Raw genomic sequence first — 19,217 nt, 5'->3', positions numbered from 1 at the left:
AACCTATCTTCTTCTGTTGTTTTGGAAGCTGGTTTTGGGTGTGAGTCCAGGGTGTAGCAGGCTCAGCTGACTGAGCAGTTGGTTCTCTTCAGCACTGATCTGGTGGCAGCAGCAGAGTTTAAGGAGAGGTCATATGTGCAAGAGCACAAATAGCCAGAGACCCTAAAATCTTTGGGACAAGTTTCAGAGTTTCCAATGCTACCTTCCCTTCTGTTTACTATTATTTCTTTGTTTTTTTCTTTCCTCCTCCAGAATTCACAGCAGCCTTATCAGAAGGAGGGACATTCAGCTTTGCCTGCATTGTTAATCCTACAGTCTCTGCAGATTGGAAATTTTGCTGTTTCATTGTCATCAGTGAACATCTGTGGTATCCCTGTGCTCTAGCACTTTTTCCACTGGAAAATGGAAAAGAAGAGAAATATGGCAAAGTTGTTGTGGTTGCTGATGTTCTTTTCTGATATTGTGCCATTCAGCAATGAGAAATCAATGAGAGAAAGAGCTATTGAGCTGATGCAAGATGCACGTTTGATCGATGGGTATATAAAAATATTCAATGAAATCCTCTTTGTGAGCCTGACAAGTGAGGAGGAAATGCTGAAGTGTCAGATTAGCAGAAACATGGGCTATTATGAGCACACAGCACTGAGCTACCATTGCAGTGATCCATTGGGAAGGAATTTTGGTTCAGAGGGTATTTAATGTAGGATTGTGTTACCCTAAACACTGTTTGATTTTCTGGCCAGGTGTCATGGTTTACCCCAGCTGGCAACTGAGCCACACACAGCCCTTGCTCACTTGTCCCTCTGGTGGGATGAGGGAGAGGGTCAGAAAAGTGAGAAAACTTGTGAGTTGAGACACAGACAGCTTAATAAGGAAAGCAAAAGCTATGCACAAACAAAGCAAGACAAGGCATTAATTCTTCCCACGACCGAGGCGCTCAGTCATCCCCAGGAAGCAAGGCTCCATCATACATAACATTTTCTTAGAAAGATAAACATCAGGATTCTGAATGTCCCCTGCCTTCCTTCTTCTCCCAAATATTATATGCTGAGCATATGGTCTGGAATGTCCTTTGGCCAGCTGGGGTCATCTGTTTCAGCTGTGTCCACTCCCAATTTATTGTACAGCCCCAAGCTGATCACTGGTGGAATGGGGGGAGAAGCAGAAAAGGCAGAAAAGAAGAGAGACTTTTAGGCATCTATTGCTGGAAGGATTATTGGCAATTAATGTTCTAAGGGACTCCAAACAGTCGAAGAAATTACACTTGGGTTAGAAAGGGAACGACTTATTTCTATCACAAGCCCTGTTTTTTTTTTCCATTCTAGCCACAATGACTTTGTACTGCAGCTGAGAATACTTTACCAAAATAAAATCAGTGGAGTCAACTTAAGAGACCTCAACAGGACCCACACAAACCTTGCAAAACTTCAGGCTGGTTATGTGGGAGCTCAGGTATGTACTGCTGTAGTGGTGGGGCTCAGAACATATTTCTACATTTGCTTCCTTCCTAGCCCTGATTTTGGTTCTTTATGTTGAAAAAGAAAAAAATAATAGAACTGAAAAGCCACAGACACTCACGAAAGTTGTGTTTCAAAAGTTTGGGTTTTATAATTCAGGTACTCTTAGTCAAAACAGCAGCATATGTATTGTGATATATAAATTAAAGGAAGCTTATACCTGCTTTCCTGCATGTACTGTGGAGTAGCTGAGTGTATCAGGAGGCCTTAATTTGGAGTGGGTGCTTTTTTGTCTGGAGTGGGTGCTTTTGCCTTGCAACATAACTCTTTCTTCAGAGTAAAAGCTGTAGTGGCAACTCCCTTGTTAACTGCAGGAAGTTATTTTGGTCTGTGCTCCTGAACTATGAGCAAATGAAAGTTTCCAAGTCAAAAGACAAGTTACCTGGTTCACCTGTCAATGTCTCTTTCAGTTTTGGTCAGTGTATGTTCTTTGCAGCGCTCAGAACAAGGATGCTGTGCGCCTGACCTTAGAGCAAATTGATGTTGTCAAGAGGATGTGTAACAGCTACGAAGAGCTGGAACTTGTGATGACTTCCCAAGGTGAAGCTCCTTCTTGTAAAGGAATTTTTTAAAATGTGATTGCAGGAGGTGTGTTCAGAGAGACGCAAGCAGACAAGTTGTCCTGCTTTAAAGAGTAACTTCAACATTCCTCTGAACCACAGCCATTGACTGTGCACACCCCTGGTCCATTACAGTCATGAAAAAATTTGCCATATAAACATGTACTCTGTAAGCTCCAATTCCATGAAAATGTCTTTATTATTGCCTGCAATTTACACAGACATTTGCTGCTTGGTACTGCTGGCTTCTTATCTGTCATGGAATTACTTTGGAATCATCTCCCTCTGTGTTTTCCAGGTATCTCTGACAGTAGAAGGATTGCATGTTTGATTGGAATAGAAGGTGGCCATTCCATTGACAGCAGCCTGGCAGCACTGAGGATGTACTATGACTTGGGTGTTCGTTACATGACTCTAACACACACCTGCAACACTCCTTGGTAACTATTGTGCATATTTTTGTGTGACTGTCTAATGCAAAAGAGTGGCAGCTGCATGATGGGAGAACTATGGATTCAGACATAAACTTATCCTGTGAAAGACTTTGAACCAATTCAAGGTGATAGGTTTTGGGGATAAATAGTTTTCTATGTATACGGTGGGAGACTACATCCATTATGTAGTGCTTATTATGATCATAACTCAGGCACTTGACACTCTGTCTTAAATTCCTTCACAAAAATCAACACTAGTGAACCTCAAAGCAGTTATGAACATAAAAAGCACCACCTGAACAAGATTCCTATTATGTAGCTCATTATCCCCACATTTGTGGGGCTATGTGACATTGTAATTTTTGTCTTGTGTAGCACAAGAGTTCTCAGCTGCTGATACTGTATTCTCCAGAATAATAAAATGTTTCTTCTCCCTCACTCCCCTTTTTAAGGTCTGAATCATCATCTAAAGGAATACACAACTTTTATCCTAGTGTTATTGGTCTGACTGCATTTGGCCAAGTAAGGATCTCTTTCAAATGCTAATCGGGGCAATCTGTCATGCAACTAACAACTTCTGGCCTTATCTTCTCAAAAGCAAACTGACATCAAAAATTAATTACTGGAAGTTCTTGATAGTTAGGAGGTGACCAGGATTTAGTCAAACCAAATTCCCTGTGATGCTTCTTAGGGTAAAAGAAGTGTTAGATTTAATTACAATTGTTTAAATACAGATTAGATGTATGAATTCATATGTGCAAGCAGTAAGATGTGAATAACACTTCCAATGACTTATTTTAGATTGATTAAGTTTTCTAAGTTTTGAGCAAGCTGGCTAATTTTGAGTGAATAAATCACTAATGAATCAATAGGTACCTAGCAACCAATACAGGCACAGCATGTTTGTGACTAGCTGACAACTGCAGAATTAATCTGTTTCCATATACCAGCCGATCAGCTTCCTTTCAGGAAACTTAATACTGACACTGTTGTCTGTACATCTGTTTTAGGAAGTGGTAAAGGAGATGAATCGCCTGGGTATGCTGATAGATTTATCTCACACCTCATACTCCACTGTAAAAGCTGCACTCAACATCTCAAAAGCACCAGTAATTCTCAGCCACTCGGCAGCATTTTCTGTTTGTAAACACTCAAGAAATGTTCCTGATGATATCCTCCAACAACTGGTGAGTGATATGTTCTTGGGTTTGTTTTTGGAGGAAGGAATTTGTTGGCTTTACTTCTCGGGGGTTTTGTTTTTTCTTTTTAATGGCAATGTTTGCATGGGCTGCAGCAAACGTGCATTCAAATCATGATGTTTACTTTCCACCTCCTCATCCCTGAATTTGATTTAGAAGCAGATCCTTGAGCAGCAGCTTACAATTGCTTCTGAGGCATTTTCTTTGGGTTGTGTTTAGCCTTTGACTACAAAAATGAAGTGTTTGCAAATACTTTGAAATTCCGGTTGTTTGTTTGATGTAGTCGCTGCACTTCTGCTGATTCTGCCTACATGAAAGTAAAATGAACCCAGGGGAAAGGACAGAGAGGCAAAGCCTTGTGTTGCCTTCTGAACTTTGACTTAGTGTTGCTGTTCTCACTGGTGGATGGGTGTAGAAGATTCTACATAAGATGCCCACGAAGTTTGCAGGGCACGAGTGTTCACGCATCACCTGTCTCTTTATATCTTTCAGAAAAAGAACAAGGGAATTATCATGGTGACTTTCAATGCAGATGTACTGGCCTGTGGCAGAAAAGTTGTTAATATTTCTACCCTTGCAGGTTTGATGTTTGCATACTTTAGTTTTTATGGGTTCTACAAATTTGTATAAATTCTGTGAATATCCTGGGGCATGCATCGTTTTCAAGGCTGTGTAAATTACACTGCTTGTTTATTCCATCCACACCTTAGCCCAGCTCTAGGTACTTTCTGAGCTAATACTCATTAAACAATAACAAGAGGTACAAGATGTGTGTGTAGCTGGAGGACACGATGCTCACAAACAGAGCCAGCAACCATTAATCCCAAAGTAGTTGTTACTTTCTGGAAAGCACCTTAAGCCTATGTAATTAAGAGTGGGAAGCATAGCTGTGTAATGGATAATGAAAATTCTATTGGTATAATTGGGCTGCTTGTTAGGAATGAATGCCTTGTGATGATCAGGTCTCTTTCCTCATTTGCATTTCATCAGTGTAGCTGTTATTTTGAAGGTTGCTGCCTGATGGGGTGTCTTTGGACTTTTTAAAAAAGGATTTGATCAAGAACCCACGATTAAGGAGAGCTGTTAACCCAGTGCCAATATATGTGAACTGTAATATTTCTTTTTTTGCTAGGTGCTTAGATGTTTTTTTCCTTGATATTTTCTTTCAGATCATTTTGACCATATAAAGAAAATTGCAGGCTCAGAATCAATAGGAATTGGTGCTGACTATGATGGAGTGGAACGGTGAGTAAAGTTGTACAAACGTTGACATCTGCTCCTTAAATTATGTGGGTTTTGGTTCATTTAAGGGTAAAAAAGAAGGCAGACTAAAAAAAAAGTGGTATCAGATTGTCTTGTAATGAGCACTAACCAAAGTTTTATCAAAGAGGGGCACAATAATTCTTTTTTAGAACTGCATGAAGCAGTGCTACAGATGGATCCTCATGCCCTCTGAACTCTGAAGCCATGTGTTCTAGGTGGTGATTTGGGCACACAAAACCAGTGATAGAGGCTGTTTTTCTCCAAAAGCCACTGACGAATGGCAGAAAAGCTGCCTCAACCTTTATATGGTAAATGGTTCAGTCTAGAGAGAAGCTGCAAAACTCTTTCCTCCACTCTCCTTGGGGAAAGCCCAAAGAGTTTGGTGCTAGGAAACCACTCCTGCTTTTGGGAAGTGTTTGAAGCAAGCAGAGAGAGCCTGGTGAGCAGCCTACCACAAAACCTCTCCTCACTCCTGGACCACTGCACTTACAGCTCAGGAAACAAATGCAGATTGGGTGGCATTTGCTGCTGTAACCTTAAACTTTTTTTTCTTTTTATCTTTCTGTTAAATCCTTACCTCCTTTTTCTTTTTTCTTTTTCTCCTGGAGTCAGGCCTGCTTGGGAATGAAAGTCAGAGTCAGGCCCTCATCTGTAAAGTACAAACACAAACCTGTTGTGTCAGCTGCCATGATATCATAGCTCTGAAATGGTTATGTTCAAAATGAAAACACAGTTTGCAACAAAAAGACACATTTTATCATGACTTTCTCAGAGACCATCAGTTAAATTGGTGGTAGAGTTGCTAAGGTCCTAATTCCTGCTAGTACTGCCACAGATTTTTTGAGATATGCTTATCACCAGACCTTCATGGGACAGAAGAGTAACAGAAATGTTAGTTGTCTCAAAGCAAACATCAAAGTCTCATGGAAATACAATTTAAAAGAGCTGTTTGATGCAAGTTTTGCAGCCTTTTTACTTCTAAATTCTTTTTATTCTGACAAGAATTAGCACAAGCCATAGATCAGTTTTGCCTTTTTGTAATTTCTTCAGTAGAGGGCTCTGAATAGGTTTCTTTCCACTGCCTAAACAATTGGCTTAATTCAAACTAATATTATTATTCTAATTGGGGTATGTTTTTGTAAATAGTTTGTAAACAACAGAGTTCACAAAATTGTCTGCAACTCCAGAGCTCGTCATGTGTTTGTAGGTTTCCTTTTGTTCTCAGTTACACGAGTGGATTGCCCCAACTTCATCTGTGATCCAGCTGTTTCCTCTTGCTCTGAAGTTTTGATGGAAAGTGTGGATTACCATATACATGAATTTCTGGTTATTTTTTCCCCTTTTGTTCTTATATCCTCCTATGCTCTCATTTTGCCTCTATAGAAGTGCATCTTCATTCCAGTTGTGTTCTGTTTATTGGGTCCTATGTGAAGAAAAACATTTTTGCTGTGTCCCAGTCCTGTTTCTGTTTGTCAGCTGAATTCCCAGAGGAAGAATTGGTCCAAAGTCAGCTCACTTCAAAAGTCAATATGTGCAAAAGACTTATTAAAATCCTTTTTCTCCAATTTGTCAGTGATGTGTGTTGAATGTTCTTGTGTGATTCTTGCCAACAGCTTTCCTGAGGGATTGGAAGATGTCTCTAAATACCCTTCTTTGATAGAGGAACTTCTTAGAAGAGGATGGAATGAAACTGAACTGAAAGGAGTCTTAAGGGAGAACTTTCTCCGTGTCTTCAGGGAAGTAGAAAATGTAAGATTAAAATCCAAACTGAATCTTGATCCTTTCCAAGAGGGAAAGATGAACTGTTGGTGTTTTGCTGCGTATTTTTGGGTGGGTTTTTTTCTTTGGTTTTTTTCCCCATTTTATGTGTTTTGTTTTGGAGAGGTTTTTTTGTTCAATGAGAGAGGGAATGTAAGCAACTAATTCAGTAAATCCAAACGCTGGGAAAGAAACCAAGATGGCAAGAGAGCGTTAGCAGCATAAAGGAAAACGAGAGAGAGCAGACAAAGCTCTTTGCAAGTTTTTCTCTCTGCAGTAATCTGATAAACACACATCAGTGACTTCTAAATGGAATCACTTCATGGTTTGGAGAAGCTGTGGATGTACCAGCATCACAGTCTGGCTGTGTTCGCTGGGGCAGCAAGGAATGTTGACTCCTACAAATCAATTTAATTCTTGTCATGGGATTGGGCTGCTGTTCAAAAGGCTTCTGCCATGGCCATGCCACTAACAAGCCATAAACATAACAACTAAATCTCAATGAGCTTTAAGTATAAATTGTAAATTTTAATCCAGAAGGATGAGGGAGGACAGGAGGGAAGGAGACTGGATAAGTGTAGGGCCCCCTCAATGGTAACTTTTACAAATGCCTCTGCTGAAACTTCCAGACTGCTTGCCTCCTACTTTTATTGACAGGGATAGGTAAGTAGATATTACACACAAAGCCTTATAGACAACAGATATTTCACAGTGACCTTTCTGCCACTTGTCTTTTTCGGGCATGTTGGATGAACTGAAATTAGTGAAATTTGAATTATTCCAGTTAACCAGCCAAAATATCTCCATAATGCTGACCTCATTGTGTGGCAGACTGACATTATGAAGAGGCTCAAATTGACACTCTTAACCTATCTGTGGGATTTAGTAATGTTTTTCCCTTCTAAATTAGAGATGTTGAAGTTCTGTCTTGAGAGTGAGAAGCTCTTGAGAGCTCCTTTCAGGGAAGAGAGTTCATGAGTTTGTTTTCTCCATATGTGGAGAGAGCCAAGACAAAGAGCAGCCAGACCTGTGACTCTTGCCTGTAATGTGCTGAATTCTGGGAAGTGCTTCATAGGAATGCAAACAGCAGAATAATGATATTGATTTCCTCACACTCAGATGTTTTGCAAGCTTGAGTTGGGTAAATAGCATTGAATTTGCTAGCTGCATAAAGCTTTTTGCTGTTGTGCCAGTCTGGCTTTCAGGGACAACCTTTTGAATTTTTGTAGGTGCGGAACACTTTTGAAGTCATGGGCGTAGGTGAAAGTGAAATTCTGCAAGAAGCAAAACATTCCTGTCGCCTAGACCTACATAAGCCTCGGCCTCAGCCATCCAAGTCCTTTGGATTTCCTTCTGTGGCACAACCTATCAGTCTGACACTTGTATCATCTTTAATGCTGTATTTTGTATCATAAGATTATGGAGCCTAGAGAGATTTTTTGAATACTCTGCAATGCAGCTACTTATCTTTCTGTGATTTGTTAGCAGAAGACTATAATAAATTTTAAGCATGATTTCTATAAATTCATCTGCATATTAGAAAAGTCATGTAAATTATAAATGATGTAGCAAAAGTGTTTAGAATTTCAACTGATAAATTCTGTATCACCTTGGCTGGACCAGGACCAACATTGTTAACGGAAAATATTCACATTTAAAGAATAAATTCTGTAATACTCAATGCATGGTTTTGGTACTCATATTGTGGAATAAAGACTGGAGTCCAGAACCAGCAGTTTCACACAGGAACTAGAGATTATGATTAAGACATCTGTGCCAAGTTCAAATATTGCTTCTTGCCAAGTTTCAAATATTGCTTCTTGTTAAATCATACAACTTCCATCGATATTTGATGGCTTACCCAGAGAAGACCATCCCCTGCCATATGGAGAAAAGTGCTTTTTTGGTTTGCTTGGGGTTTTCTTTTGTTTTTTAAGATGACAAGCCTATTCCAGCTTGAACTGCATGCCTACAACTAGCTTTAGAGACCCATCCTGCAGGTACTAAACTCCTGTTCTTGAACCCTGACCAGGGACAGTGGGCAACTGGACAATTACTGAAGGGTAGAGGCAGATCTCTTACATTCAGGTGCAGGCAATGCTGTAGATACTTTTCTATAATTTGAGGAGAACTGTTTGCAGCATTTTCATGATGATGGGAACAAGAACAAGTCAGAACAAAGCAGGAATTCTGGCTAGTAAGAGGGTTGTAGAAATCTTTTTGACATTTAAACAATTATCTTTATCAATAACATGTTTTATTACTTCATTTCTATTCTAGCTGGCTAAAATCAGACCATGGTCAGTGGATTCATAGACATGAGATTAGACAGAGATGTTTTTATTTTAAATCTGTTGTTTTGGCCTTTGGAATATGTTTTGAAATACACAAGCTTTGTGGGGATAGAAGCTCCTGTTGCAGAGAAGAGCATATGTTGAAATAGGCCTGCTCTTCTTAGGCTCAAAACTGACATTTTAGTCAAATATACTGAGATTTATTATGAAATTATAAGATGGCAGCACCACATCTTTGTATGGTCAGTGCTTGCTGGCAAATGCTTTCCCATGATACTTGCTGTTAATGGTGATTTTATGATACCAATTTTTATTTACTGATATGACATCTACAGAATTTAGACTTGGTGTGGAATAAAAGCCCTGTAATTGATCTAAGGAAAGCATTTGTAAACACACAAAGTATTTAACAACAAGAGAAGGCTGAGTATGAACAGGATGAAAAAACAGCACATTAGTTTTTTTCTAGAGGAATTCAAGACTGTTCCTACCATCCATTTCTATACTCTGTGTACAAGTAGGGTTTATGGAAGGACCCTGTTCTTTTATAGTGTCAAAATTAAGTTTAATTAATTTTTTTGATAAGATGGTCTCCTCGATAATTATATTCTAATTATACTTCTGTACATTACTAAATTCTTTACAAATCATGGGAAACAATCTAGCTGCACAGAAGCCAACTTTAAAAGAATAGTTTCTCAATAAATACTGATCCTGGATATTCATGTAGAAAGGGGAATTACTGATTCAGAAGTCTGGCCTCCCTGATATTGCTTGACAGTAATGAGAACACGTTTTACTGGTAAAACGATTAATTCAATATGGCAAACATTTAATTCCCATCAGTACTTCTTCTAATAGGTTCATAAGCCATTGGAAAACTTCCATACATGGTCTATTTTCTCAGAACTAGGGCTCTGATATTTGCTTCATTACACAAAATGTAAGATGTTTCTTTATTCTTTCCAGCAGTTTTGTTTATACCGTGTTGTCACTTTACTGCCTGCTAATTTTTACTTTTTTACCTTCCCATACTACAGCATAGACTAAATATATATATTCTGTTTCTTAAAGATACATAAAATACTTTACTATGACTTCGTATCTATAATGTATTGCACTTGTTTGTTGACTGTGCAACGAGTAATTTCTAACCTTGTGGCAAAACAGAGACATGAAATTTCAATAAAGTATTGTTTAAAATTGTGTGAGGATACTGGTGTAATCTCACAAAACAGTGTAGATGTTCAGAGGCCCATGAGACCCTGAAAGAACCTCACACCCCTGTGGCAGAAAGAAGACCAGAGTAACATGAGGACTCTGGGTGATAACAAAGGGAAGGGTTGCCCTTCAAGCCCCTGCTTGAAATCCAAGTAGGTTTAATCCTGGATGTAGGCAGTCAGCCTCATCTAAATTCAGATCCTGCTAAACCCATCCCAGCAAGTGCCCCTGGGAAGGGATGAGTCACTGCAGTGAGTCCATGAGGACAGTGGTACCTGCAGCAAATCCCTGCTCCAGCTGTCAAGGCACAGAGAACAAGGCAAAAGGGGAACCAGGCAGGGTTCCTGCATCAGGGTTAGGACAACCTCTGCCTCACAGCACTTCTCACACATTTCTGATCTGAAAGTCCCTTTTCCATTATCAGTTACAATGTTAATTCAGAATGCTTCAAACAAACTGCTTGTGAGAAACAAAATCAGAAGGCAAACCCAACACTGACTATCCATGTTATCTAGCTTATTTAATATCTGCAGCTAATTTATTTTTCTTAAATGATCAAAACCACACAACTTGAAGCATGGTAGGAAGGCATCTAATTAGAAATTAATTTCAAAAGTAAAGCCATATAAGGTGCAGCTGTGACTGCTCTCAGAAAAACTAGCCACCCTTCACTCTGGTGCCAGTGTCTCCAGCCCTGAGAACAACTTGTAGTCTTCACAACTTTGCATTTGTAACAACTCAAGCACAAAATGATTGTACTCTGTTTTCTGCCTCCCAATGGGAGGATGATTCATGCTGCAATTGAATGCCTTTGCCCTGCCCCAATTAATAACAGTCATTTGCATTGGTAATTCGAATGCATTCAAGTTCAGCTGACAGATTCTATTATGGCTGCTGGTATCAGTGAAGTACCAGATGTAATTGAGATGCAAACTTTGTAATAAGCTCTGTTGGCTGCCAAATGAAGGAATGCAAGTCATGACTTATCTCTTCTAAACAATGAGTTGTGCTAACATGAATTCTGAAAATATTTATTAGTATTTCTGTAAATCTCAAAATCTATGTACTATGAAGCACCTTAGGCTGATTTTCAAAAGACCCAAAATTGAAGTCATCTTGAACAATCAAAGGCTCATGCTTTTACATATGTGATATGAGCAGCCAAGAACTACAGGGATAATATTGATGCAGACTATTGATTTGGTTCTAAAAGGCTGGTGCCAGGCCCTTCCCCCAGTACTATCCTTTTCCTGACTAATGGACTGTAGCATTCACTGAAATAAATAACTTCACTTCTGAGTTGTCCCATCTGGGCAAGTGGTGATGCTAGAAACCAAACCTCCAAAGTCTGCTGCAGGTCTGACACACATGACAGTTCTGTCACCTAAATCTGAGCAGTTCAGCTCCTGTACCAAACTTCCACCCAGCAGGTGACTTGTCTGGGCCATGCAAGGACTCCTGCATGTTTTACATTGGATACAAACTATTCAGCTCTGCTGAACACCTACATTCCTCCTTGCATGTCATTGGGCTGCTCAAGCAACATGCCAGCATATTTCTGTTTCCAGGTCACCAAACACTGTGCCTATATGCACATAACCACCTATATGCATATGAGCTTATTAACTGATTTTGATTTTACACCAAAGGTTCAGTGAGCATCTGCCCCACAGAACCAACTTTGCCAAGCCAGCTGTTGCTGCTGTGGGGTGAGGAGCAGTGCCCCAGCAGCTCATGCCAGAGCCAGCTGTGCCTGCTGCCCTGCCTGTCCCTGGCTGCAGGTTGTGTCCCCATTCCTGGAGGGAGCACTGGTGTTTGTCTAAGCTGGTTCAGTGAGCTGCTCTTGCAGAAAACTTTTCTCCTTTAAGGGATGAGTTTCCCACTGATGGTGTCGGTGATTGGGTTAACCATGCCCATTGTTCGGGGAGGGGAGGAGTGAAAAACCAGAGTGAGACTGCAGCAACTTGGATTTGTTCCATTTGCTATTGAAAGCAGCAGTTCTGTTTGCTCTTCTCTGGATTTATACATATGGAAGTGATCAAATTGCTTCAAATTCTGAAAACATAACATGTTTAAACTACAAAAGAATTAAATAACCAGAAGATTCTTCCCACTAATAGTGGCTTTTATTTGCTCTTACGTTTTGTTTGATTCATTTTGCAGACCCAGAGCAGTATTTTAGTTGATCTTCTGAACCATTTCCAGGGCAGACTGTGGTCCTGGATAACCCTGCTTGGACTGTTCTGGAAGGCTTGATTCAGTGGTTCAAGAATTATTGTTTTCTTTTTTTCCTTCCTTTTTTTTTTTTTTCCTGGTCTCATTTTTTGTCTTGCTATCTTACCTAGAAGCCTTACGTCTACATAGAACAACTTGACATGGGAATAGTTATTTGCTGGGACTATAATTATCTTTTTTTAATCTTCTGACACCAGAGAAATGGAAAAAGTTCCTCATATTCATGTTTATTTATAACTTTATTATGACTTTTTTTTTTTTTGTTTGCAAACAAAAGCAACAACAAACCCCTCTTTCCAAAAACTGTGACTCAGAGAGATATTGGACTTGGTTCAGTTGCTTCTCTGTCATGAGACAACAAATAGTGGAGGGGAAAAAAACCCAAGCTAAGTAAACAAAGTTCAGCATTTATCTTTCAACAGAAAAATGTGGCTGCTTCTAATTAAGGCTGTGGCCCTAACAATCAGAACTCCAATGAGAGGGCACTAAATTCTGCTCTTTTGCTGTTGCTTCTCCCCAGATTGTTTTATAAACTCCATTAAGATGGTTCTTTCCTCTATATAATGGATATTTTCCTCTGAAGCCCTTTCTCAGCACCTGGTCTATCTGTTTTCATAAAACATTTCTTTTGTCAATTCTGCAATTAAAGGAAAATATAAAGCCCAGGAAACAAGAATTCAAGGTCCCCTGAGGGCTGCTGCTGAGAAACAAAATAAAGATCAAACTAAGTAAGATTAAAACTGAAGCTAATACAAGTTTCATCACACAAATCAAAAGAAGGTCTCTTTAGTCTGGAATACAAACATTTGAAAAAAGTGTAAAAGTGTAATACAGCTTTGGATTTGGATTAATCTTCCTGAGTTTCCTCCTGTAGATAAACTCAACATCTCAAGAATCTTGTCCAGGTCTGTGCTCAGTTTCTTCTCTGAGCCCTTTATTAAAAATTAAATAGACCATGACAAATCTACCCATGCTAAAAATGCAACTGATCTGAAAATCGATCCACAGAATAGTATTTTTTTCCCAGCATCTTAATTCTACTCTAGAAATTACTGCCACATTTAACAAGTTTGTTGTAGAAAACCTTGATATAGTTGTTCTTATTTGAATATGCAGAACTTGGGTGAGTAGGAAAGAAATGGTATCTCAAAGACTAAGCAACTTTTCAGTTTCTAAAGATCAGATCAAGGTTTTTTGTAGAAATGGCCAGTCTGTGCATCAAATACAGTTATAATTTTACAAGTGAAGCAGAAGTTCCCTAAAGTAAATAAACTTTGAAGGTAAGCGGCACCATAGTGTCCTCTTGTGGTCTTTTAATGTTTAAGCTGTGATATGTTTTCTAGCAGAACAGCAAAATTTCCAGTTGTCTTTAGCAGCAGAGGTCCTGTCTGGCTCAGTGTGGCCCTTCCTTGCCTCACTTTTCTCCTGGAAATGGCCCATGGAGGATTGCACATTGCATCTCCTACAAGCATTTATTACATGGATGCTCCTGTCGTGGTCCTCTCCAAAGGATCTCTTCCTGTCCTTGCCATGGGCACTGGATCCTGCTCTTTATGAGTGGGAAACCTTTACAGCCAGGCTGCCATTCCAGCCTGCCTGGTGTGATCTTCACACGTGGAGAAGCAGGAATGTGCTGAAAACCAAAGTTCACTCTGGTGAAATGCTGGCCATGAACTGGCAGAATTCCTGCCAAGCCCAATGTCCTGGGAAACTATGCCTTGGCAGAGGTGAATTTTGTTTTGTTATTTTATTTCTGATGGTCAGCTCTTGGCCATTTGTCACCCAGGCTCCACTCCAGTGGGAAAAATCTTTCAAACCAATGAATAACAGTTACAGATTCCCTGCTGTGTTAGGGGCAACATAATTTTAGAGATGAATTAAACAATATATCTGAATTGCAGTGTAATGACTTATTTCTACAGATGATACTTTTCACTTGGTCTTTATTCTCCTAGAAAAAATGAAAAGCTAAACTTTAGTTTAGTTTTAGAAAAAACAAAAAACTAAACTTTAGAAACAATGAAACTGCTTAAAATTAGATATTTCCCCATGAAATTCAGGAATAATAAAAGATAAGAAAAGCTGTCCTCAAACAGAGTTTCAGATGCTGTGTTTATCCTTTAAACAAATGGGAAATCACTTGCTTTGAGAAGAATTGAAATGATGCTGCTTTGGTTGTTTGATTGAGGTTAACATCCCACATTGCAAGTCTGGAAGCCACCAACACCCCAGAGCTGTAGCAGGGCCCTCTATGTGTGCACCACACCCCTCCTGAGGGCTGAACCCTCGGAAAGGCTAACAACCACTGCTGGGAATGCTCTCCTGGGGAACCTCTGAGTGCTGCCTGCAGGGGAGGGATGAACCCCCTGCACACAGAGCCCAGCCTGTCTGGCAGCTGGGGATCTGTGCAGCCCCTGCTCATGCTGGGCTCCGAAAGCCAAGCTCCTTTTCCAGTGCTTCAGAGGTGGGCACCGATGTCACGGACATCTTTTATGAAAAATCCTTTCCTTATGAAAGGAACAAAATGTAAATATTGATTATCTGCTGCTGTGGAATGCAACAGGTGATCTGTGATTGGTCTCATGTGGTTGTTTCTAATTAATGGCCAATCACAGCCCAGCTGTCCAGACTGTCTCAGTCAGTCACAAGCCTTTGTTATCATTCTTTCCTATTCTATTCTTAGCCAGCCTTCTGATGAAATCCTTTCTTCTATTCTTTTAGTATAGTTTTAATATAATATATATCATAAAATAAAATCAAGCCTCCTGAAACATGGAGTCAGATCCTTGTCTCTTCCCTCATCCTAAGACCCCTGTGAACACCATCACACACCTGCAGTCAGAAGTGCTCAAGGCAAATTCGACCTCACTTGCCTGCCCTGAGGATTTCTATCAGGCTCCACAGCAGTTGACTAAACTGCCCTTCTGGAAGACTCAGAGTTTCTCACACAGCCTTTGAACAACACAGTTTCTACTGTGGAAGAGCACTGACCTTTCAGCTGGAAGCTTTACCTGCTTAAGGTGGTTCACAAATATCCAGTGGCTTACTAATGAAGAACTGAACTGTGCCTTTGATTACATGATTTGCAGTTAGGACCAATATAAAAGCAGTTTCTGGTTGTGTATCAGAGGGGAGATGATGAATTTGCTGATCTTTAGGCTGCTGATTTCACTGATGCTGTAAATGTAAACTAGACTACTGAAAATACAGACCTTTTCTCTTCTAATAAGATTCTGCAGAGCTGAACTCCTTTTTCTTGCTGCGAATCCACCAGGCTTTTTTCTTAGAAGTGCAGTTTTTCTCTGTGATATTGGAGTGGGGTGTGTAGAAAGATTAAAAAAAAAAGAGGAAATTAAAATTATTGTCTCTGCTTTTTGTTTTCACTGACCAGTCTGTACGTATATGAAACCATAATCCCAAATTCTATTTAGCTTCGTGAAAAACAGGTAATTTTCATCCCTTTTATTTAATGAGAAGATAGCAGTGCTGTTTTCAGGTAAATACTGTAGTACTGTAGATCATCCAGTTTCATTCCAGCATCATATTCATATCAGACAACTTTTGATGGCCACTCAGAGTGGCCATTCAGAGTAACAGTCACTTATTAGCCTCACCAAAAAAAAACAAAAAAAAAAACAAAAAACAAAAAACAAAAAACAAAAAAAAAAAACAAAATCAATCATCCAGGTTGAAATTCTGTTCTCTTAAAAACCAGAAGCTAAACAAAGTTGATCTGGGTAGATAACTTCTCAGCTCTAAATAGTCTTTCTGCAAGTCAGTAAAGACCCCTTGTCCTTAGACAAAAGAAATATTTTTGCTTCAATAGACTTGAATGGTTTCCTAGGGCTCAATTCTCTGCTGACATTTGGATACAGCTTCCATTCCAGAGAAGGGAGTTGCTGGTACATGTGCATGAGCCTAAATTTTTTTAACTTTTTCTGCTCATGGGTTATAATTTCAGTACCACTGATTGTATGATACTAAAATGTTCTGTGATGGCATAGACACAGTTTTGGTGCCTAAAGAGCAGCGTCTCCTTGTCACATCTGCTTTCCAAAGCACCCACTTTAATGCTTCTTCCTGAATAAGCAGGACTCCAAAGACATTACTTTGGAGACTTATTTCTTGCAGTCCCTGCCTCCTTCTTCTAGGCCAGCTTACTTAGAGCAGACACTTTCACTCAAAAGCTTTATAAAGTGGAAAAGAGGAAAGAAGACTGAACATGAACAAACACGCTTAATGGTGAATTAGAATCCTGCCCCTTTTCTATATAAAATTATTTGTCCCCTATCAATTAATTTTCCTGTTTTCTTGGTGGGGTTTATCTTGTTAGGTCAAATGTTTCATGAATGCTAATGAAATGTAATTCAACCATTGAGGGTAAAACAAAATATGCTACTTTTTGGCTCATTGTTCTACTTTCCTCTGGGGGATAAAATTATTGCTTGCTCAGAGAAATTTCAAGTAAAACTTTATAGATCTCAGGGGATCACATTTGCAAACATGCTCATTTCAGGGTTATTGGAAAAAAAATCTCAACCTAAGTCTTCAAGAAACTAGGAGTTTTCAACAGAGGAAATTCTGTGTTTTTTTTTTTTTTTAATCTCCTCCAAAACTGATAAGGCTGTTTACAGAGATACACACAGCCACATGAAGATCCTTGTTGTTTCCCCCAACAGAGGTAAGTGTCAAAAGTAAAATGTAGGTTATATGAAAGCACAGGAGTCTTAGAAGTCTTTCCACCTGTCTGATCAATACCAAGAGAAAGAATTACCCTGACTTGCCCCAGAGGTGGTCCACCAGCAACCTTGTGCTAAATGAACTGAGAGACCTGTACCCCCTTGGCAGCAGTCACTCCACAGCATGGATCCTTCACGTTCATTTCAAATCCCAACTAATTAAAAGCAGACTTATTAGTCAGTTCTCGTGAACAAAGCATTCTCCCTCATGTTTGTCTCTCTCCTGCTCATTACAAATTTTTCTTCCTGTCAGTGACCTGGGAGGTGCTTTTTCAGAAAGACAGGACATATTCAGAAAGCTGGGGGTAAAGTGGAAGCACAGGAAAGGTGCAGCCTTAGTCCCTTCCTCTGCTCTAAGCTTTGCATCCTCCTGCAGACTCCTGTGTGATCCAAAGACAAATCTTATATCTGTGCTGGGATGTCGTGTCACTGTACACCCATTTCTTCATTAGGGAATGTTTCAGTCTACAGAAATCTACAGAATTAGTTACTGTCGATTACTGTAGATTACTGACACTCCCCAGTAGAACACACAAACTGTTTTGCAGTTTTTTCCTGATGATTACACAACACATCAAAAAGAGATCCTTCGACTGTCAAGGCCAGCTTTCAAATGCAGACAATAAATGGCATTTAAACTCCACGTGAAGGCCAAGATACCCGCTGTTGGTGCCAGCTTCTACAAATGTGAAGGCAATATCTAATTTTGCTCACTCGGGGGGTGGGGTGGCTTCGTGCCCTGAGCTGTACGGAGGGGATGTCACCGCTCTGCCTCCAGAGTGGGACCGAACAATGGTGCCCCCGGCTCCGCAGCCCCGTGTGAGCGGCAGGGCCACACTGCATCCGTCTGCTGCCGTAGCAACTGCCTGCTTTGCATCCAGCTACCGACACCCCCGGGCCCGGCCCGCATGCAAATCCGCGCTCCCCGCACGCCCTCAGCGCTGCCATCTTCCCCGTTCCCGTGGGCTGGCTCCGCTTGCCACGTCCCCGCCGAGGGTTTCGTGTCGCCGGAGCGAGCACAAGGGAAGCGCTGCGCTGCCACGGCAGCCACAGGAAGCGGGGACAGCTGCACACACCCGGTACCGGCACCGTGCACACCGCCCGGTACCGGCACCCTGCACACCGCCCGGTACCGGCACCCTGCACACCGCCCGGTACCGGCACCCTGCACATCGCCCGGTACCGGCACCCTGCACATCGCCCGGTACCGGCACCCTGCACACCGCCCGGTACCGGCACCCTGCACACCGCCCGGTACCGGCACCGTGCACACCGCCCGGTACCGGCACCCTGCACATCGCCCGGTACCGGCACCCTGCACACCGCCCGCTACGGGCACCCTGCACATCGCCCGGTACCGGCACCGTGCACACCGCCCGGTACCGGCACCCTGCACACGCCCGGCTCTCCGGGTACCACTGCGCCTTCTGCCTGTCCGCCAGCACCACGCCGGGCTGGAACCCGTGATATCCCTAACTAGGGATAACTACCCGTGATATCCCTAACTAGAACTCTCACTGCCCGGCCCGGCGGGGCTCTCGTGTCCCCTGCCCGGGGCTCACTTGCTGATGCTCGCCCGCACCACCCCGTCCCTCCAGGCGCTCCTGGACCACCCTAACCCATCCCCGCCGCCGCCCTCCGCGCATCGCTCCCGCCTAGCAAATGGCGGCGGCGGCAGGGAAGGGAGCCCGGGCCACGATGGGGGGGAAATTTCCTCCCCGAGGCGGCCCGGCAGCGCCCGCAAGGGAGTGCGGCGGCGGAGGGCGCCCGCCCCGCCCCGCTCCGCTCCCGCCGCCCCCGGGCCCGGCTCCTGTCATTATGAATGCAGGAGGAAGGCTTCCCCTTCCCCTCGCCGGCCTCGCCGCCTCCGGCCCCTCCTCCGCGCCCCCGCTGCCGAGCGCGGCCGCCCGGCGGAGCGACCCCCGCCCCCGCGCCCGGTGCTGGCGCGGCGGCCCCGGGGGCGGCGGGATCCGCACCGCCCCGGCGCTCGCACTGGA

At 41.9% G+C, this 19,217-nt stretch overlaps 1 protein-coding gene across 1 annotated transcript; it reads left to right on the top strand.

The window, feature by feature from the left end:
- Window positions 1-1,438: 1,438 nt before the first annotated feature.
- Window positions 1,439-8,477, top strand: LOC118691247 (dipeptidase 2-like). Its single transcript, XM_054516157.1, has 9 exons — window positions 1,439-1,452; window positions 1,954-2,057; window positions 2,376-2,517; window positions 2,964-3,033; window positions 3,522-3,698; window positions 4,203-4,290; window positions 4,880-4,955; window positions 6,587-6,722; window positions 7,961-8,477. Exons 1-9 carry the CDS (start codon window positions 1,439-1,441, stop codon window positions 8,144-8,146), a joined length of 993 nt encoding a protein of 330 aa, XP_054372132.1. The 3' UTR covers window positions 8,147-8,477.
- Window positions 8,478-19,217: the final 10,740 nt, after the last annotated feature.

The sequence above is a fragment of the Molothrus ater genome, chromosome 12 (genome assembly GCF_012460135.2).
Source record: "Molothrus ater isolate BHLD 08-10-18 breed brown headed cowbird chromosome 12, BPBGC_Mater_1.1, whole genome shotgun sequence".
In the NCBI taxonomy this organism is placed as follows: Eukaryota; Metazoa; Chordata; class Aves; order Passeriformes; family Icteridae; genus Molothrus; species Molothrus ater.
This window is presented reverse-complemented; position numbering and strand designations above follow the sequence as displayed.